We start from the raw sequence: 22576 nt of genomic DNA on the forward strand, positions 1-22576 counted from the left end.
CGTCCGTCCCTAAACATACACTGTGGGATGTGCAGCCCACAGTGTATGTTTAGGGACGGACGTAACGGCGCGGGGGTCAAGATAGACTGACATTTATATTTTATATATATATATATATATACTTCCGGGTCAGAGTGGGAGAGGCTGTTGCAGTTCCTGTACCTGTCGGAGGACTGTCTGGAGAAGCTGGAACTTCACCAAAGAAGGGAGCGGTGAACCAACGGAGCTACAGCAGTACGCGGAGGCGAATGAGTATACTCATTACATGCTTTAACTTTTTATTAGTTTGTGGGTGTAATATTGTTGGACCTACTAGATTTTATTAAAAGTGTTTTTTTCATGTTGCACTAGGATCGGGCGCTTTCTTTTCTTGTTGATATATATATATATATATATATATATATATATATATATATATATATATATATATATATATATATGTGTGTACGCAAGTACTTCACAGAAAGGGTAGTGGATTAGTGGAATAGCCTCTCAGCTGACTAGGTAGAGCTAATACAGGAAGGGAATTCGAACATGTTTGGGAGAGATGTGACGCTAAGTCCTAAATATAACAGGAAGCCATGGATCAAAATCAGGTCAGAGGTCTTCCAGGAGACAGGAGAATGGGCAGACACGGGGGGACGAGGGGGGGCAGCGCTGGCATGCAATATTTTGCCACCTTTGCGATGAAATCCTTATTATCGGATTTGCCACATTACAAACGCAGAATAACAGAGTGCTGAATGTGTGTAAGGACCCAAAGGCGTCCCGGGAGAGTGTAGGAAAGAGAGAGAGCGCGCAGAGAGAGAGCGCACAGAGAGAGCGCGCAGAGCAGACAGAGAGCGCGCAGACAGAGAGAGAGCGTGCAGACAGAGAGAGAGGGCACAGAGAGAGAGCGCGCAGACAGAGAGAGAGCGTGCAGACAGAGAGAGAGGGCACAGAGAAAACTCTGCGCGTTCTCTCTGCCCGCGTTCTCTCTCTGCTGAATGTGTGTAAGCCCCGGGAAGCCCCCAGGAGAGTGTAGGAAGCCGCATCAACAGGGGTGGGGACTTGAAATATTTATTGAACAGAACAGAATGAAGAGGACATGCCCGGCAGAGACCTGAGGAGGGCATGGGGGGGCGAGAGCAGCGGTCCGGTGGGTTCCCACAAGTTACAGGGGGGTGCAGTCTGGTTTGGGGGAGTCTCGCCACTGGGGGCTCAATCTCGTGATGTGCGAGGCAGGCGCTGACGGGGATCCCTTCTGAGGACGGGGGGCTCACATCTTAGGAGTGGTTGATTGGACAACAGCCGTTGATATCTGAAGCGGTCTTGTAAATTGTTGGGGGGGGGGGGGATCTCATGTGTTCGATTAGGGTGTCGCACACTGGGGAGACACACTCGTGTGTTTGAGGCTGTCGTTTGTATGGAGAGCACTCTCACGTCTCAGGCTGTCTCGTAGGTTGTAGATTGGAAAGCCCCCTCTCAGTTCTCAGTCTTGTCTTGTCTTTTAGTGAGCACTCTCTCAGATCTGTAGCAGTCTCCTTTTTGAGTGAAGCGGTCTCGTCAATTGGAGACTTTGATACCTAGAGAGTTCTCAGCAATTAACGAGAGCATCACGCACGATGGCGCTCTCTCTGAAGCGGTCTCGTTTATAAGTGAGCTCTCTGCGACGCCTGACGAAGTCTTGTTAACTGGAGAGCGCTCGCATTAGTGCGCGCTCTTGCGAGGAGGGGCAGCGGCGCTCTGCTCACTCAGAAAGTAATACACAGTCTCTCTCTGCCGCCCCCTCTGCTCCTGTCCTCTCGTACAAGCCTCCCTCCGGCCCCAGCACCAAGCAAGCGGACGCGGCATCCAGAGGCGCTCCCTGCTTCTCGCGCTCCTTCATCAGCTGCTCCGTCAGCTCCACACTCTCGTACCGCACCAGCTGCAGGCGCAGGAACCCGTCATCGTGCTCCTTGTACCTAAGGGGGAGGATTCAGAGGGAGCACAAGGGCAGGGGGGGGAAAGAGGGAGCACAAGGGCAGGGGGGAAAAGAGGGAGCACAAGGGCAGGGGGGAAAAGAGGGAGCACAAGGGCGGGGGGGGGAAAGAGGGAGCATAAGGGCAGGGGGGAAAAGAGGGAGCACAAGGGCAGGGGGGGAAAAGAGGGAGCACAAGGGCAGGGGGGAAAGAGGGAGCATAAGGGCAGGGGGAAAAGAGGGAGCACAAGGGCAGGGGGGGGAAATAGGGAGCACAAGGGCAGGGGGGAAAAGAGGGAGCACAAGGGCAGGGGGGAAAAGAGGGAGCACAAGGGCAGGGGGGAAAAGAGGAAGCACAAGGGAAGGGGGGAAAAGAGGGAGCACAAGGGCAGGGGGGGAAAAGAGGGAGCACAAGGGAAGGGGGGAAAAGAGGGAGCACAAGGGCGGGGGGAAAAGAGGGAGCACAAGGGCAGGGGGGGAAAAGAGGGAGCACAAGGGCAGGGGGGAAAAGAGGGAGCACAAGGGTAGGGGGGAAAAGAGGGAGCACAAGGGCAGGGGGGGAAAAGAGGGAGCACAAGGGCAGGGGGGGAAAAGAGGGAGCACAAGGGCAGGGGGGGAAAAGAGGGAACACAAGGGCGGGGGGGGAAAGAGGGAGCACAAGGGCAGGGGGGAAAAGAGGGAGCACAAGGGCAGGGGGGGGAAAGAGGGAGCACAAGGGCGGGGGGGAAAAGAGGGAGCACAAGGGCAGGGCGGAAAAGAGGGAGCACAAGGGCAGGGGGGGAAAGAGGGAGCACAAGGGCAGGGGGGAAAAGAGGGAGCACAAGGGCAGGGGGAAAGAGGGAGCACAAGGGCAGGGGGAAAGAGGAAGCACAAGGGCAGGGAGGGGGGGAAAGAGGGAGCACAAGGGCAGGGAGGGGGGGAGAAGAGGGAGAGTGGGTTAAATGTACAGACATTCATATGAGCAATGGCTGCTGGAAATCACTTTGCAGGTTGGGTTATCACAGGGGACAGTGGCACTCACCACAGCTGCATACCCTCAGTGTGTACGTGTGTGTTGTGTCCTGTACCTGTGTGTGTGTTATGACAAGCGGAGCGCTCCGATGCCTGGCTCTCATTGGCTGAAGATCAGAACCTACAGCTCATTACAGGAGCTGGAAGATGTGATCATTAATCAGCAGGTTACAGGGTAGTAATCACCACTTGTGTTACACGTACACACGTACTTACACATGTACGCACGCACGCACACACACATGTACGCACGCACGCACATAACCAGTGTGCCTTTTATCAATACAGCTAACTTTGCATATAATACATCGCAGGGTTTGGGGGTTCCCAGCAGCGCAGGGGGGGGGAGAATGTGTCAGAGCGGGGAGGTGGTGGGTTCCCAGCGCAGGGATATGAGGGTTCCCAGCAGTGCAGGGGGGATACCTGAAGCGCGGGGGGGGGGGGGTTTCCTGAAGCGCAGGGGGGGGGGGATACCTGAAGCGCCGGGGGGGGGGAGTTTCCTGAAGCGCAGGGGGGGGGGGGGGATACCTGAAGCGCGGGGGGGGGGATACCTGAAACGCAGGGGGGGGATACCTGAAACGCAGGGGGGGGGATACCTGAAACGCAGGGGGGGGGGAACCTGAAACGCAGGGGGGGGATACCTGAAACGCAGGGGGGGATACCTGAAGCGCGGGGGTGGGGTACCTGAAGCGCGGGGGGGGGGATACCTGAAGCGCGGGGGGGGGGATACCTGAAGCGCGGGGGGGGGGATACCTGAAGCGCGGGGGGGGGGGGGGGAGATACCTGAAGCGCAGGGGGGGATACCTGAAGCGCAGGGGGGGATACCTGAAGCGCGGGGGGGGGGGGGAATACCTAAAGCGCAGGGGGGGATACCAGAAGCGTGGGGGGGAGGGGGGATGTGGTACCTGAAGGAGGGGGGGTGTGTGAATGGGCGGGGTGGGGGCGCAGTACCCCGTGGGGGGGGGGTTCGGTACCTGAATCGCAGGGGGGGGGGGGGATTTCAGTACCTGAAGCGCGGGGGGGGGGAGGTTTGGTACCTGAAGCGCGGGGGGGTGGGGGGGTCGGTACCTGAAGCGCGGGGGGAGGGGGGGGTTGGTACCTGAAGCGCGGGGGGGTGGGGGGGTCGGTACCTGAAGCGCGGGGGGGAGGGGGGGGTCGGTACCTGAAGCGCGGGGGGGGAGGGGGGGGGTCGGTACCTGAAGCGCAGGGGGGGGCTCGGTACCTGAAGCGCGGGGGGGGGGGGCTCGGTACCTGAAGCGCGAAGGGGGGGGTTCGGTACCTGAATCGCGGGGGGCGGGGGGTTCGGTACCTGAAGCGCGGGGGGGGGGGGGGGGGTTCGGTACCTGAAGCGCGGGGGGGGGGGGTTCGGTACCTGAAGCGCGGGGGGGGGGGGGGTTCGGTACCTGAAGCGCGGGTGCCCTGACGGCCACTTGAACTGGTGCTTCTTGCGCAGGTGAACGGTCAGGTTGTTCCCACGCGTGAAACATTTCTCACACACGTGGCACTTGTACCTCGGCTCGGAGTCACCCTGGGAATTGTGGGGGGGGAGGGGGGGGGAGGGGGAGGGGGAGGGGGGAGGGGGAGGGGGAGGGGGGAGGGGAGGAGGGGGAGGGGGGGAGAGTCAGACCCCAAAGTTACCAGTAATAAGAATCAAATTACATTCCTGACACAATATGCTGTTGACACAAGAGTTTACAATCAGTATACACTGATAATGAACACGCTGCACTGTATAATGATGCTGAGTATCTATACACTGATAATTAACATGTGTCGGGGGGGGCTTCAGTGGTTGAGTGTCGGGGGGGTTGGGGGGAGATCAGTGGATGAGTGTCGGGGGGGGGCTTCAGTGGTTGAGTGTCGGGGGGGGGCTTCAGTGGTTGAGTGTCGGGGGGGGGGGCTTCAGTGGTTGAGTGTCGGGGGGGTTCAGTGGATGAGTGTCAGGGGGGGTTCAGTGGCTGCTCCCTGTGTGTATCGGGGGGAGATCAGTGGTTGAGTGTCGGGGGGGTTCAGTGGCTGAGTGTCGGGGGGGTTCAGTGGCTGAGTGCCGGGGGGTTCAGTGGATGAGTGTCGGGGGGGTTCAGTGGATGTGTGTCGGGGGGGGGGGGGGGGGTTCAGTGGCTGCTCCCTGTGTGTATCAGGGGGATATCAGTGGCTAGTGTCAGGGGCTCACCTCGTGGACCTTCCTGCAGTGAGCCTTGATGGAGCAGAGAGAGCGGGCGTTGAAGCTGCAGTCCCCGTAGTCGCAGCTGTACGTGGGCACCTTGCTGTGGGTGTCTAGATGCTTCCGCAGGTCCACCAGGTTCTTACAGCTGCAATAAGGGAGACCCCCAGCCCCTGTAATATAATCCCTGCCTGAGGGGGTCTGCCAGGCTCGATGCTATATGTGGGACTAGGGAGACACACACACACACACAACGAGGGTAATACAGCCTGACGCACACACAGAGGGTAATACAGCCTGACACACACACAGGGTAATACAGCCTGACACACACACCGAGGGTAATACAGCCTGACACACACACACACACACAGGGTAATACAGCCTGACACACACACCGAGGGTAATACAGCCTGACACACACACACACACCCAGGGTAATACAGCCTGACACACACACACACACCAAGGGTAATACAGCCTGACACACACACCGAGGGTAATACAGCCTGACACACACACACACACCAAGGGTAATACAGCCTGACACACACACACACACACACCAAGGGTTATACAGCCTGACACACACACCGAGGGTAATACAGCCTGACACACACACACCGAGGGTAATACAGCCTGACACACACACACAGAGGGTAATACAGCTTGACACACACACCGAGGGTAATACAGCCTGACACACACACCGAGGGTAATACAGTCTGACACACACACACACACCCAGGGTAATACAGCCTGACACACACACACACACACACACACACACACACACAGGGTAATAAAAGCCTGACACACACAGAGGGTAATAAAAGCCTGACACACATACACAGAGGGTAATAAAAGCCTTACACACACAGAGGGTATTAAAAGCCTGACACACACACACACACACACAGGGTAATACAGCCCGACACACACACACACCGAGGGTAATAAAAGCCTGACACATACACACAGAGGGTAATACAGCCTGACACACACACTCACCCCGAGGGTAATACAGCCTGACACACACACTCACCCTGAGGGTAATACAGCCTGACACACACACTCACCCCGAGGGTAATACAGCCTGACACACACACTCACCCCAAGGGTAATACAGCCTGACACACACAAGGGTAACACAGCCTGACACACCGAGGGTAATACAGACTGATACACCGAGGGTAATACAGACTGACACACCGAGGGTAATACAGCCTGACACACCGAGGGTAATGCAGCCTGACACACCGAGGGTAATGCAGCCTGACACACCGAGGGTAATGCAGCCTGACACACCGAGGGTAATACAGCCTGACACACCGAGGGTAATACAGCCTGACACACCGAGGGTAATACAGCCTGACACATCGAGGGTAATACAGCCTGACACACCGAGGGTAATACAGCCTGACACACCGAGGGTAATACAGCCTGACACACCGAGGGTAATACAGCCTGACACACCGAGGGTAATACAGCCTGACACACCGAGGGTAATACAGCCTGACACACCGAGGGTAATACAGCCTGACACACCGAGGGTAATACAGCCTGACACACCGAGGGTAATACAGCCTGACACACCGAGGGTAATACAGCCTGACACACCGAGGGTAATGCAGCCTGACACACCGAGGGTAATACAGCCTGACACACCGAGGGTAATACAGCCTGACACACCGAGGGTAATACAGCCTGACACATCGAGGGTAATACAGCCTGACACAGAGGGTAATACAGCCTGACACACCGAGGGTAATACAGCCTGACACACCGAGGGTAATACAGCCTGACACACCGAGGGTAATACAGCCTGACACACCGAGGGTAATACAGCCTGACACACCGAGGGTAATACAGCCTGACACACCGAGGGTAATACAGCCTGACACACCGAGGGTAATACAGCCTGACACACCGAGGGTAATACAGCCTGACACATCGAGGGTAATACAGCCTGACACATCGAGGGTAATACAGCCTGACACACCGAGGGTAATACAGCCTGACACACCGAGGGTAATACAGCCTGACACACCGAGGGTAATACAGCCTGACACACCGAGGGTAATACAGCCTGGCACACCGAGGGTAATACAGCCTGACACACCGAGGGTAATACAGCCTGGCACACCGAGGGTAATACAGCCTGACACACACACACACACACCGGAGGGTAATACAGCCTGACACACACACACACACCCGAGGGTAATACAGCCTGACACACACACACACACACACACACACACACAGGGTAATATAGCCTGACACACCGAGGAAAATACAGCCTGACACAAACAAGCACACACCGAGGGTAATACAGCCCGACACTCTCGTGCACACACCGTGCCGGCCCGACACTCTCGCGCACACACCGTGCCGGCCCGACAAACACACACACACACACACCGTGCCCGACACGTGCGCGCGCACACACACACCGTGCCGGCCCAACACGTGCACACAAACACACACAGCGTGCCGGCCCGACACACTCGCACACACACACCGTGCCGGCCCGACGAACACACACACGCGCACACACACACCGTGCCGGCCCGACGCGCACGCACACACACCGTGCTGGCCCGACGCGCGCGCACACACACCGTGCCAGCCTGACACACACACCGTGCCGGCCCAACACGTGCACACAAACACACACAGCGTGCCGGCCCGACACACGCGCACACACACACCGTGCCGGCCCGACGAACACACACACGCGCACACACACACCGTGCTGGCCCGACGCGCGCGCACACACACCGTGCCGGCCTGACACACACACCGTGCCGGCCTGACACACACACCGTGCCGGCCTGACACACACACCGTGCCGGCCTGACACACACACCGTGCCGGCCTGACACACACACCGTGCCGGCCTGACACACACACCGTGCCGGCCTGACACACACACCGTGCCGGCCTGACACACACACCGTGCCGGCCTGACACACACACCGTGCCGGCCTGACACGCGCACACACCGTGCTGGCCTGACACACGCGCACACACCGTGCCGGACTGACCTGTAATCACAGTGCTGGCACTTGTAGGGCCGCTCATCGCTGTGCCGGAAGCGGATGTGAGTGCGCAGGGTGGAGGGGAGCGGACATGTCATATCACACAGCGGGCACTTGTAATGATTTACTGCAGAAGAGACAGGGGGAGAGGGAAAAGAGGGGGGAGGGAAGAGAGAGAGGAGGGGGGGGCGAGAGAGGAGGGGGGGGGGACAGAGGGGGAGAGAGAGGAGGGGGGACAGAGGGGGAGAGAGAGGAGGGGGGGGCAGAGGGGGAGAGAGAGGAGGGGGGGCAGAGGGGGAGAGAGAGGATGGGGGGGCAGAGGGGGAGAGAGGAAGGGGGGGCAGAGGGGAAGAGAGAGGAGGTGGGAGAGGGGAAGAGAGAGGAGGTGGGAGAGGGGAAGAGAGAGGAGGTGGGAGAGGGGAAGAGAGAGGAGGGGGGGCAGAGGGGGAGAGAGAGGAGGGGGGCAGAGGGGGAGAGAGAGGAGGGGGGGCAGAGGGGGAGAGAGAGGATGGGGGGGCAGAGGGGGAGAGAGGAAGGGGGGGCAGAGGGGGAGAGAGAGGATGGGGGGGCAGAGGGGGAGAGAGGAAGGGGGGGCAGAGGGGAAGAGAGAGGAGGTGGGAGAGGGGAAGAGAGAGGAGGTGGGAGAGGGGAAGAGAGAGGAGGGGGGACAGAGGGGGAGAGAGAGGAGGGGGGGCAGAGGGGGAGAGAGAGGAGGGGGGGCAGAGGGGGAGAGAGAGGAGGGGGGGGCAGAGGGGGAGAGAGAGGAGGGGGGGGCAGAGGGGGAGAGAGAGGAGGGGGGGGCGAGGGGGAGAGAGAGGAGGGGGGGCAGAGGGGGGAGAGAGGAGGGGGGGGGCAGAGGGGGAGAGAGAGGAGGGGGGGGCAGAGGGGGAGAGAGAGGAGGGGGGGCAGAGAGGGAGAGAGAGGAGGGGGGGGACAGAGGGGGAGAGAGAGGAGGGGGGGACAGAGGGGGAGAGAGAGGTGGGGGGGACAGAGGGGGAGAGAGAGGTGGGGGGGCAGAGGGGGAGAGGTGGGGGGGCAGAGGGGGAGAGGTGGGGGGCAGAGGGGGAGAGGTGGGGGGGCAGAGGGGGAGAGGTGGGGGGGCAGAGGGGGAGAGAGAGACAGGAGGGGGCAGAAGGAGAGGGGGGGGGGAAAGAGTTAGTTCAGGAGTTTTAGACCATGATGAGTTTGCGGGGGTATTTGTTTTTGTAGTTCCTGCCCTATCAGAGGTTTATGCAGTAATAGAGGAGAGAGGGGGCACCCCAGCCAGGTGCAAAGGTCCCCGGCCGGCAGGAGGGGAGGAGCACACTCACCGTGGTTGCGCATGTGATCCCGCAGCAGACGCTCGGTGGCAAACCTCTTGGAGCAGTGAGAACACTGGAAGCGATGCTCTGTGCAGGGGACGTTACACAAGTCACTTATATTATATACAATGACACCTCACAAGCCTGCTCGCCCTGCCCCAAGGAGACTCCCAGACCCTTCTCCCACCCCAGGGAGTCTATTACCATGCCCACCCTCTGCCCCTGCCACGGGAGACTCACGGTCCAGCGATGTCTGGCGTCGGAGGTGGTCGTAGAACTTGGTGTTGTTGGCGAACATCCCCCCGCAGTTGGGACAGGACACGACCTTCTCCTGAGTGTGACTTCGCAGGTGCTCCCGGAGCTTGCAACGGCTTTTACAGGAGCAATCACAGTCTGAGGGGGGAGGAGGGAGGTGACAGGGGGCAGGATATAGGCACAGGGAGAGGGAGCTGGGGTGCCCACAGGGGGAGAGCTGGGGTGTCCAGAGGGGGAGAGCTGGGGTGCCCACAGGGGGAGAGCTGGGGTGCCCACAGGGGGAGAGCTGGGGTGCACACAAGGGGAGAGCTGGGGTGCCCAAAGGGGGAGGGTAGGGGTGCCCAGAGGGGGAGGGTAGGGGTGCCCAGAGGGGGAGAGCTGGGGAGCCCAGAGGGGGAGAGCTGGGGAGCCCAGGGGGGGAGAGCTGGGGAGCCCAGGGGGGGAGAGCCGAGGTGCCCAGAGGGGGAGAGCTGGGGAGCCCACAGGGGGAGGGGTGCCCACAGGGGGAGGGGAGGGGAGGGGTGCCCACAGGGGGAGAGCTGGGGTGCCCACAGGGGGAGGGTAGGGGTGCCCAGAGGGGGAGGGTAGGGGTGCCCAGAGGGGGAGAGCTGGGGAGCCCAGAGGGGGAGAGCTGGGGAGCCCAGAGGGGGAGAGCTGGGGAGCCCAGAGGGGGAGAGCTGGGGAGCCCAGGGGGGGAGAGCTGGGGAGCCCAGGGGGGGAGAGCTGGGGAGCCCAGGGGGGAGAGCTGGGGTGCCCACAGGGGGAGGGGTGCCCACAGGGGGAGGGGTGCCCACAGGGGGAGGGGTGCCCACAGGGGGAGAGCTGGGGTGCCCACAGGGGGAGAGCTGGGGTGCCCACAGGGGGAGGGGAGCTGTGCCCACAGGGGGAGGGGTGCCCACAGGGGGAGAGCTGGGGTGCCCACAGGGGGAGGGGAGGGGTGCCCACAGGGGGAGGGGAGGGGTGCCCACAGGGGGAGGGGAGGGGTGCCCACAGGGGGAGAGCTGGGGTGCCCACAGGGGGAGGGGAGGGGTGCCCACAGGGGGAGAGCTGGGGTGCCCACAGGGGGAGAGCAGCTGTGCCCACAGGGGGAGGGGTGCCCACAGGGGGAGAGCTGGGGTGCCCACAGGGGGAGGGGAGGGGTGCCCACAGGGGGAGGGGAGGGGTGCCCACAGGGGGAGGGGTGCCCACAGGGGGAGAGCTGGGGTGCCCACAGGGGGAGGGGAGGGGTGCCCACAGGGGGAGAGCTGGGGTGCCAACAGGGGGAGAGCTGGGGTGCCCACAGGGGGAGGGGAGCTGTGCCCACAGGGGGAGGGGTGCCCACAGGGGGAGAGCTGGGGTGCCCACAGGGGGAGGGGAGGGGTGCACACAGGGGGAGGGGAGGGGTGCCCAGAGAGCTTTGACAGCAGAACATATATATATATATCTGTATTTAACGGTGAACCCTGCGCTGACCTCGCGACCCCCTCACCTTTCCAGCCACACAGCAGCACCCGGTTTTCCTTCCCCGCCGCCTCATACTCCGCGTTCAGACCGTGCGAGTCCACGTGTCTGTAATACCACTCCGCGTTCTCAAAGGGGCTCTGCAGCACGGGGAACCAGCAAGGGTTAATGCAGCGGCCTGCCCAACTCACCCGTCAACCACGTCCCCGTCATTAGGTCACTTTGCCCCTACGTGGGACTGACCCTTTAACCCATTAACCACGTCCCCGTCATTAGGTCACTTTGCCCCTACGTTGGACTGACCCTTTAACCCATTAAACACGTCCCCGTCATTAGGTCACTTTGTTCCTACGTGGGACTGACCCTTTAACCCATTAAACACGTCCCTGTCATTAGGTCACTTTGCTCCTACGTGGGATTGTCCCTTTAACCCATTAAACACGTCCCTGTCATTAGGTCACTTTGCCCCTACGTGGGACTGTCCCTTTAACCCTTTAACCACGTCCCTGTCATTAGGTCACTTTGCCCCTACGTGGGACTGTCCCTTTAACCCTTTAACCACGTCCCTGTCATTAGGTCACTTTGCCCCTACGTGGGACTGTCCCTTTAACCCTTTAACCACGTCCCTGTCATTAGGTCACTTTGCCCCTACGTGGGACTGAGCCTTTAACCCATTAAACACGTCCCTGTCATTAGGTCACTTTACCCCTACGTGGGACTGTCCCTTTAACTCATTAAACACGTCCCTGTCATTAGATCACTTTGCCCCTACGTGGGACTGAGCCTTTAACCCATTAAACACGTCCCTGTCATTAGGTCACTTTGCTTCTACGTGGGACTGTCCCTTTAACCCATTAAACACGTCCCTGTCATTAGGTCACTTTGCCCCTACGTGGGACTGTCCCTTTAACCCATTAAACACTGTCCCTTTAACCCATTAAACACGTCCCTGTCATTAGGTCACTTTGCCCCTACGTGGGACTGACCCTTTAACCACGTCCCTGTCATTAGGTCACTTTGCTCCTACGTGGGACTGTCCCTTTAACCCATTAAACACGTCCCTGTCATTAGGTCACTTTGCTCCTACGTGGGACTGTCCCTTTAACCCATTAAACACGTCCCTGTCATTAGGTCACTTTGCCCCTACGTGGGACTGACCCTTTAACCCATTAAACACGTCCCTGTCATTAGGTCACTTTGCTCCTACGTGGGACTGTCCCTTTAACCCATTAAACACGTCCCTGTCATTAGGTCACTTTGCTCCTACGTGGGACTGTCCCTTTAACCCATTAAACACGTCCCTGTCATTAGGTCACTTTGCCCCTACGTGGGACTGACCCTTTAACCCATTAAACACGTCCCTGTCATTAGGTCACTTTGCTCCTACGTGGGACTGTCCCTTTAACCCATTAAACACGTCCCTGTCATTAGGTCACTTTGTTCCTACGTGGGATTGTCCCTTTAACCCATTAAACACGTCCCTGTCATTAGGTCACTTTGCCCCTACGTGGGACTGACCCTTTAACCCATTAAACACGTCCCTGTCATTAGGTCACTTTGCTCCTACGTGGGACTGACCCTTTAACCCATTAAACACGTCCCTGTCATTAGGTCACTTTGCCCCTACGTGGGACAGTCCCTTTAACCCATTAAACATGTCCCTGTCATTAGGTCACTTTGCTCCTACGTGGGACTGACTCTTTAACCCATTAAACACGTCCCTGTCATTAGGTCACTTTGCTCCTACGTGGGACAGTCCCTTTAACCCATTAAACATGTCCCTGTCATTAGGTCACTTTGCTCCTACGTGGGACTGACCCTTTAACCCATTAAACACGTCCCTGTCATTAGGTCACTTTGCTCCTACGTGGGACTGTCCCTTTAACCCATTAAACATGTCCCTGTCATTAGGTCACTTTGCCCCTACGTGGGACTGACCCTTTAACCCATTAAACACGTCCCTGTCATTAGGTCACTTTGCCCCTACGTGGGACTGACCCTTTAACCCATTAAACACGTCCCTGTCATTAGGTCACTTTGCCCCTACGTGGGACTGACCCTTTAACACATTAAACACGTCCCTGTCATTAGGTCACTTTGCTCCTACGTGGGACTGACCCTTTAACCCATTAAACACGTCCCTGTCATTAGGTCACTTTGCTCCTACGTGGGACTGACCCTTTAACCCATTAAACACGTCCCTGTCATTAGGTCACTTTGCTCTTACGTGGGACTGACCCTTTATCTCCGAAACTATAGCTTTAACCCTTGTACTGCCAGAGGGGTCGGCAGAACATTGCTCTGTGAAGGCGTTGGCAGTACAGTGTAGGGTCCCCGGCTGACCCCTCCTCACCTCACACTTGTCCCACAGACACACAAAGCTGTCCTGCAGTTCGGGAATCATGTTGCGGCTCTGAGTGTCCAGCTGACAGGGGCTGAGGTCAGGGTGACCCTGCTGGGCCTGCAGCCCCATCTGCTTCAGCTTGGTGTGGTAGCAGTGGAAGTAGACGTGGCGGGTGAGGTCTGGCGGGCTCTCCGGGGAGAAGAACCCACAGCCCTGCCACAGGCAGCAGAACTCATCTGGGGGGAGAGAGAGGGAAGGCGTGAGAGGGAAGGCGTGAGAGGGAAGGCGTGAGAGGGAAGGCGTGAGAGGGAAGGAGTGAGAGGGAAGGCGTGAGAGGGAAGGCGTGAGAGGGAAGACGTGAGAGGGAAGACGTGAGTAGGGAAGGCGTGAGAGAGAGAAGGAGTAGGAGAGAAGGAGAGGGAAGGAGTAGGAGAGAAGGAGAGGGAAGGAGTAGGAGAGAAGGAGAGGGAAGGAGTAGGAGAGAAGGAGAGGGAAGGAGTAGGAGAGACGGAGAGGAAAGTAGTAGGAGAGACGGAGAGGAAAGGAGTAGGAGAGAAGGAGAGGGAAGGAGTAGGAGAGAAGGAGAGGGAAAGAGTAGGAGAGAAGGAGAGGGAAGAAGTAGGAGAGAAGGAGAGGGAAGAAGTAGGAGAGAAGGAGAGGGAAGAAGTAGGAGAGAAGGAGAGGGAAGGAGTAGGCGAGAAGGAGGAGGGAAGGAGTAGGCGAGAAGGAGAGGGAAGGAGTAGGCGAGAAGGAGAGGGAAGGAGTAGGCGAGAAGGAGAGGGAAGGAGTAGGCGAGAAGGAGAGGGAAGGAGTAGGCAAGAAGGAGTAGGAGAGAAGGAGAGGGAAGGAGTAGGAGAGAAGGAGAGGGAAGGAGTAGGAGAGAAGGAGAGGGAAGGAGTAGGAGAGAAGGAGAGGGAAGGAGTAGGAGAGACGGAGAGGGAAGGAGTAGGAGAGAAGGAGAGGGAAGGACTAGGAGAGAAGGAGAGGGAAGGAGTAGGAGATAGGAGAGAGAAGGAGTAGGCGAGGAGAGGGAAGGAGTAGGCGAGAAGGAGAGGGAAGGAGTAGGCGAGAAGGAGAGGGAAGGAGTAGGCGAGAAGGAGAGGGAAGGAGTAGGCGAGAAGGAGAGGGAAGGAGTAGGCGAGAAGGAGAGGGAAGGAGTAGGCGAGAAGGAGAGGGAAGGAGTAGGCGAGAAGGAGAGGGAAGGAGTAGGCGAGAAGGAGAGGGAAGGAGTAGGAGAGAAGGAGAGGGAAGGAGTAGGCGAGAAGGAGAGGGAAGGAGTAGGAGAGAAGGAGTAGGAGAGAAGGAGAGGGAAGGAGTAGGAGAGAAGGAGAGGGAAGGACTAGGAGAGAAGGAGAGGGAAGGAGTAGGAGATAGGAGAGGGAAGGAGTAGGCGAGAAGGAGAGGGAAGGAGTAGGCGAGAAGGAGAGGGAAGGAGTAGGCGAGAAGGAGAGGGAAGGAGTAGGCGAGAAGGAGAGGGAAGGAGTAGGCGAGAAGGAGAGGGAAGGAGTAGGCGAGAAGGAGAGGGAAGGAGAAGGCGAGAAGGAGAGGGAAGGAGTAGGCGAGAAGGAGAGGGAAGGAGTAGGCGAGAAGGAGAGGGAAGGAGTAGGAGAGAAGGAGGAGGGAAGGAGTAGGAGAGAAGGAGAGGGAAGGAGTAGGAGAGAAGGAGTAGGAGAGGGAAGGAGTAGGAGAGAAGGAGAGGGAAGGAGTAGGAGAGAAGGAGAGGAAGGAGTAGGAGAGAGGAAGGGAGAGGGGAAGGAGTAGGAGAGAAGGAGAGGGAAGGAGTAGGAGAGAAGGAGAGGGAAGGAGTAGGAGAGAAGGAGAGGGAAGGAGTAGGCGAGAAGGAGAGGGAAGGAGTAGGCGAGAAGGAGAGGGAAGGAGTAGGCGAGAAGGAGAGGAAGGAGTAGGCGAGAAGGAGAGGGAAGGAGTAGGCGAGAAGGAGAGGGAAGGAGTAGGCGAGAAGGAGAGGGAAGGAGTAGGCGAGAAGGAGAGGGAAGGAGTAGGCGAGAAGGAGAGGGAAGGAGTAGGCGAGAAGGAGAGGGAAGGAGTAGGCGAGAAGGAGAGGGAAGGAGTAGGCGAGAAGGAAAGAGAAGGAGTAGGAGAGAAGGAGAGGGAAGGAGTAGGAGAGAAAGAGTAGGAGAAGGAGAGGGAAGGAGTAGGAGAGAAGGAGAGGGAAGGAGTAGGAGAGAAGGAGAGGGAAGGAGTAGAGAGAAGGAGAGGGAAGGAGTAGGCGAGAAGGAGAGGGAAGGAGTAGGCGAGAAGGAGAGGGAAGGAGTAGGCGAGAAGGAGAGGGAAGGAGTAGGCGAGAAGGAGAGGGAAGGAGTAGGCGAGAAGGAGAGGGAAGGAGTAGGCGAGAAGGAGAGGGAAGGAGTAGGCGAGAAGGAGAGGGAAGGAGTAGGAGAGAAGGAGTAGGAGAGAAGGAGAGGGAAGGAGTAGGAGAGAAGGAGAGGGAAGGAGTAGGAGAGAAGGAGAGGGAAGGAGTAGGAGAGAAGGAGAGGGACGGAGTAGGAGAGAAGGAGAGGGAAGGACTAGGAGAGAAGGAGAGGGAAGGAGTAGGAGATAGGAGAGGGAAGGAGTAGGCGAGAAGGAGAGGGAAGGAGTAGGCGAGAAGGAGAGGGAAGGAGTAGGCGAGAAGGAGAGGGAAGGAGTAGGCGAGAAGGAGAGGGAAGGAGTAGGCGAGAAGGAGAGGGAAGGAGTAGGCGAGAAGGAGAGGGAAGGAGAAGGCGAGAAGGAGAGGGAAGGAGTAGGCGAGAAGGAGAGGGAAGGAGTAGGCGAGAAGGAGAGGGAAGGAGTAGGAGGAGAAGGAGAGAGGAAGGAGTAGGAGAGAAGGAGTAGGAGAGGGAAGGAGTAGGAGAGAAGGAGTAGGAGAGGGAAGGAGTAGGCGAGAAGGAGAGGGAAGGAGTAGGCGAGAGGAGGAGTAGGCGAGAGGAGGGAAGAGTAGGCGAGAAGGAGAGGGAAGGAGTAGGCGAGAAGGAGAGGGAAGGAGTAGAGGAGTAGGCGAGAAGGAGAGGGAAGGAGTAGGCGAGAAGGAAAGAGAAGGAGTAGGAGAGAAGGAGAGGGAAGGAGTAGGAGAGAAGGAGAGGGAAGGAGTAGGCGAGAAGGAGAGGGAAGGAGTAGGCGAGAAGGAGAGGGAAGGAGTAGGCGAGAAGGAGAGGGAAGGAGTAGGCGAGAAGGAGAGGGAAGGAGTAGGCGAGAAGGAGAGGGAAGGAGTAGGCGAGAAGGAGAGGGAAGGAGTAGGCGAGAAGGAGAGGGAAGGAGTAGGCGAGAAGGAGAGGGAAGGAGTAGGCGAGAAGGAGAGGGAGGAGTAGGCGAGAAGGAGAGGGAAGGAGTAGGCGAGAAGGAGAGGGAAGGAGTAGGCGAGAAGGAGAGGGAAGGAGTAGGCGAGAAGGAGAGGGAAGGAGTAGGCGAGAAGGAGAGGAAGGAGTAGGCGAGAAGGAGAGGGAAGGAGTAGGCGAGAAGGAGAGGGAAGGAGTAGGCGAGAAGGAGAGGGAAGGAGTAGGCGAGAAGGAGAGGGAAGGAGTAGGCGAGAAGGAGAGGGAAGGAGTAAGCGAGAAGGAGAGGAAGGAGTAGGCGAGAAGGAGAGGGAAGGAGTAGGCGAGAAGGAGAGGGAAGGAGTAGGCGAGAAGGAGAGGGAAGGAGTAGGAGAGAAGGAGTAGGAGAGAAGGAGAGGGAAGGAGTAGGAGAGAAGGAGAGGGAAGGAGTAGGAGAGAAGGAGAGGGAAGGAGTAGGAGAGAAGGAGAGGGAAGGAGTAGGCGAGAAGGAGAGGGAAGGAGTAGGCGAGAAGGAGAGGGAAGGAGTAGGCGAGAAGGAGAGGGAAGGAGTAGGCGAGAAGGAGAGGGAAGGAGTAGGCGAGAAGGAGAGGGAAGGAGTAGGCGAGAAGGAGAGGGAAGGAGTAGGCGAGAGGAGAGGGAAGGAGTAGGCGAGAAGGAGAGGGAAGGAGTAGGCGAGAAGGAGAGGGAAGGAGTAGGCGAGAAGGAGAGGGAAGGAGTAGGCGAGAAGGAGAGGGAAGGAGTAGGCGAGAAGGAGAGGGAAGGAGTAGGCGAGAAGGAGAGGGAAGGAGTAGGCGAGAAGGAGAGGGAAGGAGTAGGCGAGAAGGAGAGGGAAGGAGTAGGCGAGAAGGAGAGGAAGGAGGTAGGCGAGAAGGAGAGGGAAGGAGTAGGAGAGAAGGAGTAGGAGAGAAGGAGAGGGAAGGAGTAGGAGAGAAGGAGAGGGAAGGAGTAGGAGAGAAGGAGAGGGAAGGAGTAGGAGAGAAGGAGAGGAAGGAGTAGGAGAGAAGGAGTAGGAGAGAAGGAGAGGGAAGGAGTAGGAGAGAAGGAGAGGGAAGGAGTAGGAGAGAAGGAGAGGGAAGGAGTAGGAGAGAAGGAGAGGGAAGGAGTAGGAGAGAAGGAGAGGAAGGAGTAGGAGAGAAGGAGAGGGAAGAAGTAGGAGAGAAGGAGAGGGAAGGAGTAGGAGAGAAGGAGAGAGAAGGAGTAGGCGAGAAGGAGAGGGAAGGAGTAGGCGAGAAGGAGAGGGAAGGAGTAGGAGAGAAGGAGTAGGAGAGAAGGAGAGGGAAGGAGTAGGAGAGAAGGAGAGGGAAGGAGTAGGAGAGAAGGAGAGGGAAGGAGTAGGAGAGAAGGAGAGGGAAGGAGTAGGAGAGAAGGAGAGGGAAGGAGTAGGAGAGAAGGAGAGGGAAGGAGTAGGAAGAGAAGGGAGAGGAGGGAAGGAGTAGGAGAGGAAGGAGTAGGAGAGAAGGAGAGGAAGGAGTAGGCGAGAAGGAGAGGGAAGGAGTAGGCGAGAAGGAGAGGGAAGGAGTAGGCGAGAAGGAGAGGGAAGGAGTAGGCGAGAAGGAGAGGAAGGAGTAGGCGAGAAGGAGAGGAAGGAGTAGGCGAGAAGGAGAGGGAAGGAGTAGGCGAGAAGGAGAGGGAAGGAGTAGGCGAGAAGGAGAGGGAAGGAGTAGGCGAGAAGGAGAGGGAAGGAGTAGGCGAGAAGGAGAGGGAAGGAGTAGGCGAGAAGGAGAGGGAAGGGAGTAAGCGAGAAGGAGAGGGAAGGAGTAGGCGAGAAGGAGAGGGAAGGAGTAGGCGAGAAGGAGAGGGAAGGAGTAGGCGAGAAGGAGAGGGAAGGAGTAGGCGAGAAGGAGAGGGAAGGAGTAGGAGAGAAGGAGAGGGAAGGAGTAGGAGAGAAGGAGTAGGAGAGAGGAGAGGGAAGGAGTAGGAGAGAAGGAGAGGGAAGGAGTAGGAGAGAAGGAGAGGAAGGAGTAGGAGAGAAGGAGAGGAAGGAGTAGGCGAGAAGGAGAGGGAAGGAGTAGGCGAGAAGGAGAGGGAAGGAGTAGGCGAGAAGGAGGAGGGAAGGAGTAGGCGAGAAGGAGAGGGAAGGAGTAGGCGAGAAGGAGAGGGAAGGAGTAGGCGAGAAGGAGAGGGAAGGAGTAGGCGAGAAGGAGAGGGAAGGAGTAGGCGAGAAGGAGAGGGAAGGAGTAGGCGAGAAGGAGAGGGAAGGAGTAGGCGAGAAGGAGAGGGAAGGAGTAGGCGAGAAGGAGAGGGAAGGAGTAGGCGAGAAGGAGAGGAAGGAGTAGGCGAGAAGGAGAGGGAAGGAGTAGGCGAGAAGGAGAGGGAAGGAGTAGGAGAGAAGGAGAGGGAAGGAGTAGGAGAGAAGGAGAGGGAAGGAGTAGGAGAGAAGGAGAGGGAAGGAGTAGGAGAGAAGGAGAAGGGAGGAGTAGGCGAGAGGAGAGGAGTAGGCGAGAAGGAGAGGGAAGGAGTAGGCGAGAAGGAGAGGGAAGGAGTAGGCGAGAAGGAGAGGGAAGGAGTAGGCGAGAAGGAGAGGGAAGGAGTAGGCGAGAAGGAGAGGGAAGGAGTAGGCGAGAAGGAGAGGGAAGGAGTAGGCGAGAAGGAGAGGGAAGGAGTAGGCGAGAAGGAGAGAAGGAAGGAGTAGGCGAGAAGGAGAGGGAAGGAGTAGGCGAGAAGGAGAGGGAAGGAGTAGGCGAGAAGGAGAGGGAAGGAGTAGGCGAGAAGGAGAGGGAAGGAGTAGGCGAGAAGGAGAGGGAAGGAGTAGGCGAGAAGGAGAGGGAAGGAGTAGCGAGAAGGAGAGGGAAGGAGTAGGCGAGAAGGAGAGGGAAGGAGTAGGCGAGAAGGAGAGGGAAGGAGTAGGCGAGAAGGAGAGGGAAGGAGTAGGAGAAGGAGAGGGAAGGAGTAGGAGAGAAGGAGTAGGAGAGAAGGAGAGGGAAGGAGTAGGAGAGAAGGAAGGGAAGGAGTAGGAGAGAAGGAGAGGGAAGGAGTAGGAGAGAAGGAGAGGGAAGGAGTAGGAGAGAAGGAGAGGGAAGGAGTAGGCGAGAAGGAGAGGGAAGGAGTAGGCGAGAAGGAGAGGGAAGGAGTAGGCGAGAAGGAGAGGGAAGGAGTAGGCGAGAAGGAGAGGGAAGGAGTAGGCGAGAAGGAGAGGGAAGGAGTAGGCGAGAGGAGAGGGAAGGAGTAGGCGAGAAGGAGAGGGAAGGAGTAGGCGAGAAGGAGAGGGAAGGAGTAGGCGAGAAGGAGAGGGAAGGAGTAGGAGAGAAGGAGAGGGAAGGAGTAGGAGAGAAGGAGAGGGAAGGAGTAGGAGAGAAGGAGAGGGAAGGAGTAGGAGAGAAGGAGAGGGAAGGAGAGGGAGGAGGGAGAAGGAGAGGGAAGGAGTAGGAGAGAAGGAGAGGGAAGGAGTAGGAGAGAAGGAGAGGGAAGGAGTAGGAGAGAAGGAGAGGGAAGGAGTAGGAGAGAAGGAGAGGGAAGGAGTAGGAGAGAAGGAGAGGGAAGGAGTAGGAGAGAAGGAGAGGGAAGGAGTAGGAGAGAAGGAGAGGGAAGGAGTAGGAGAGAAGGAGAGGGAAGGAGTAGGAGAGAAGGAGAGGGAAGGAGTAGGCGAGAAGGAGAGGGAAGGAGTAGGCGAGAAGGAGAGGGAAGAGTAGGCGAGAAGGAGAGGGAAGGAGTAGGAGAAGGAGAGGGAAGGAGTAGGAGAGGGAAGAGTAGGAGAAGGAGAGGGAAGGAGTAGGAGAGAAGGAGAGGGAAGGAGTAGGAGAGAGGAGAGGGAAGGAGTAGGAGAGAAGGAGAGGGAAGGAGTAGGAGAGGGAAGGAGTGAAGGAGGAGGTAGGAGAGAGAGAGAGAAGGAGAGGGAAGGAGTAGGAGAGAAGGAGAGGGAAGGAGTAGGAGAGAAGGAGAGGGAAGGAGTAGGAGAGAAGGAGAGGGAAGGAGTAGGAGAGAAGGAGAGGGAAGGTAGGAGAGAAGGAGAGGGAAGGAGTAGGCGAGAAGGAGAGGGAAGGAGTAGGCGAGAAGGAGAGGGAGCGAGAAGGAGGGAAGAGAAGGCGAGAAGGAGAGGGAAGGAGTAAGCGAGAAGGAGAGGGAAGGAGTAGGCGAGAAGGAGAGGGAAGGAGTAGGCGAGAAGGAGAGGGAAGGAGTAGGAGAGAAGGAGAGGAGTGGAGAGAAGGAGTAGGAGAGAAGGAGAGGGAAGGAGTAGGAGAGAAGGAGAGGGAAGGAGTAGGAGAGAAGGAGAGGGAAGGAGTAGGAGAGAAGGAGAGGGAAGGAGTAGGAGAGAAGGAGAGGAAGGAGTAGGAGAGAAGGAGAGGGAAGGAGTAGCGAGAAGGAGAGGGAAGGAGTAGGCGAGAAGGAGAGGGAAGGAGTAGGCGAGAAGGAGAGGGAAGGAGTAGGCGAGAAGGAGAGGGAAGGAGTAGGCGAGAGGAGAGGGAAGGAGTAGGCGAGAAGGAGAGGGAAGGAGTAGGCGAGAAGGAGAGGAAGGAGTAGGCGAGAAGGAGAGGGAAGGAGTAGGCGAGAAGGAGAGGGAAGGAGTAGGAGAGAAGGAGAGGGAAGGAGTAGGAGAGAAGGAGAGGGAAGGAGTAGGCGAGAAGGAGAGGAAGGAGTAGGCGAGAAGGAGAGGGAAGGAGTAGGCGAGAAGGAGAGGGAAGGAGTAGGCGAGAAGGAAAGGGAAGGAGTAGGAGAGAAGGAGGAGAGTAGGAGAAGGAGTAGGAGAGAAGGAGAGGGAAGGAGTAGGAGAGAAGGAGAGGGAAGGAGTAGGAGAGAAGGAGAGGGAAGGAGTAGGAGAGAAGGAGAGGAAGGAGTAGGAGAAGGAGAGGAAGGAGTAGGCGAGAAGGAGAGGAAGGAGTAGGCGAGAAGGAGAGGGAAGGAGTAGGCGAGAAGGAGAGGGAAGAGTAGGCGAGAAGGAGAGGGAAGGAGTAGGCGAGAAGGAGAGGGAAGGAGTAGGCGAGAAGGAGAGGGAAGGAGTAGGCGAGAAGGAGAGGGAAGGAGTAGGCGAGAAGGAGAGGGAAGGAGTAGGCGAGAAGGAGAGGGAAGGAGTAGGCGAGAAGGAGAGGGAAGGAGTAGGCGAGAAGGAGAGGGAAGGAGTAGGCGAGAAGGAGAGGGAAGGAGTAGGCGAGAAGGAGAGGGAAGGAGTAGGCGAGAAGGAGAGGAAGGAGTAGGCGAGAAGGAGAGGGAAGGAGTAGGCGAGAAGGAGAGGGAAGGAGTAGGCGAGAAGGAGAGGGAAGGAGTAGGCGAGAAGGAGAGGGAAGGAGTAGGCGAGAAGGAGAGGGAAGGAGTAGGCGAGAAGGAGAGGGAAGGAGTAGGCGAGAAGGAGAGGGAAGGAGTAGGCGAGAAGGAGAGGGAAGGAGTAGGCGAGAAGGAGAGGGAAGGAGTAGGCGAGAAGGAGAGGAAGGAGTAGGAGTAGGAGAGAAGGAGAGGAGAGGAGAGAAGGAGAGGAAGGAGTAGGAGAGAAGGAGAGGGGGAGGGAAGGAGTAGGCGAGAAGGAGAGGGAAGGAGTAGGCGAGAAGGAGAGGGAAGGAGTAGGAGAGAGAAGGAGTAGGAGAGAAGGAGAGGGAAGGAGTAGGAGAGAAGGAGAGGGAAGGAGTAGGAGAGAAGGAGAGGGAAGGAGTAGGAGAGAAGGAGAGGGAAGGAGTAGGAGAGAAGGAGAGGGAAGGAGTAGGCGAGAAGGAGAGGGAAGGAGTAGGCGAGAAGGAGAGGGAAGGAGTAGGCGAGAAGGAGAGGGAAGGAGTAGGCGAGAAGGAGAGGGAAGGAGTAGGCGAGAAGGAGAGGGAAGGAGTAGGCGAGAAGGAGAGGGAAGGAGTAGGAGAGAAGGAGCAGGGGAAGGAGTAGGCGAGAAGGA

General features: G+C 58.0%; 1 protein-coding gene across 1 annotated transcript; it reads right to left on the reverse strand.

Moving 5' to 3' along the window:
• Positions 1–1043: 1043 nt before the first annotated feature.
• Positions 1044–13753, reverse strand: HINFP (histone H4 transcription factor). Its single transcript, XM_075604163.1, has 8 exons — positions 13508–13753; positions 11183–11294; positions 9700–9852; positions 9469–9546; positions 8165–8285; positions 5124–5262; positions 4354–4478; positions 1044–1943 (listed from the first exon to the last, which is right to left on the reverse strand). Exons 1-8 carry the CDS (start codon positions 13625–13627, stop codon positions 1730–1732), a joined length of 1062 nt encoding a protein of 353 aa, XP_075460278.1. The 5' UTR covers positions 13628–13753; the 3' UTR covers positions 1044–1729.
• Positions 13754–22576: the final 8823 nt, after the last annotated feature.

This window comes from Ascaphus truei, chromosome 6 (genome assembly GCF_040206685.1).
Source record: "Ascaphus truei isolate aAscTru1 chromosome 6, aAscTru1.hap1, whole genome shotgun sequence".
Classification (NCBI taxonomy): Eukaryota; Metazoa; Chordata; class Amphibia; order Anura; family Ascaphidae; genus Ascaphus; species Ascaphus truei.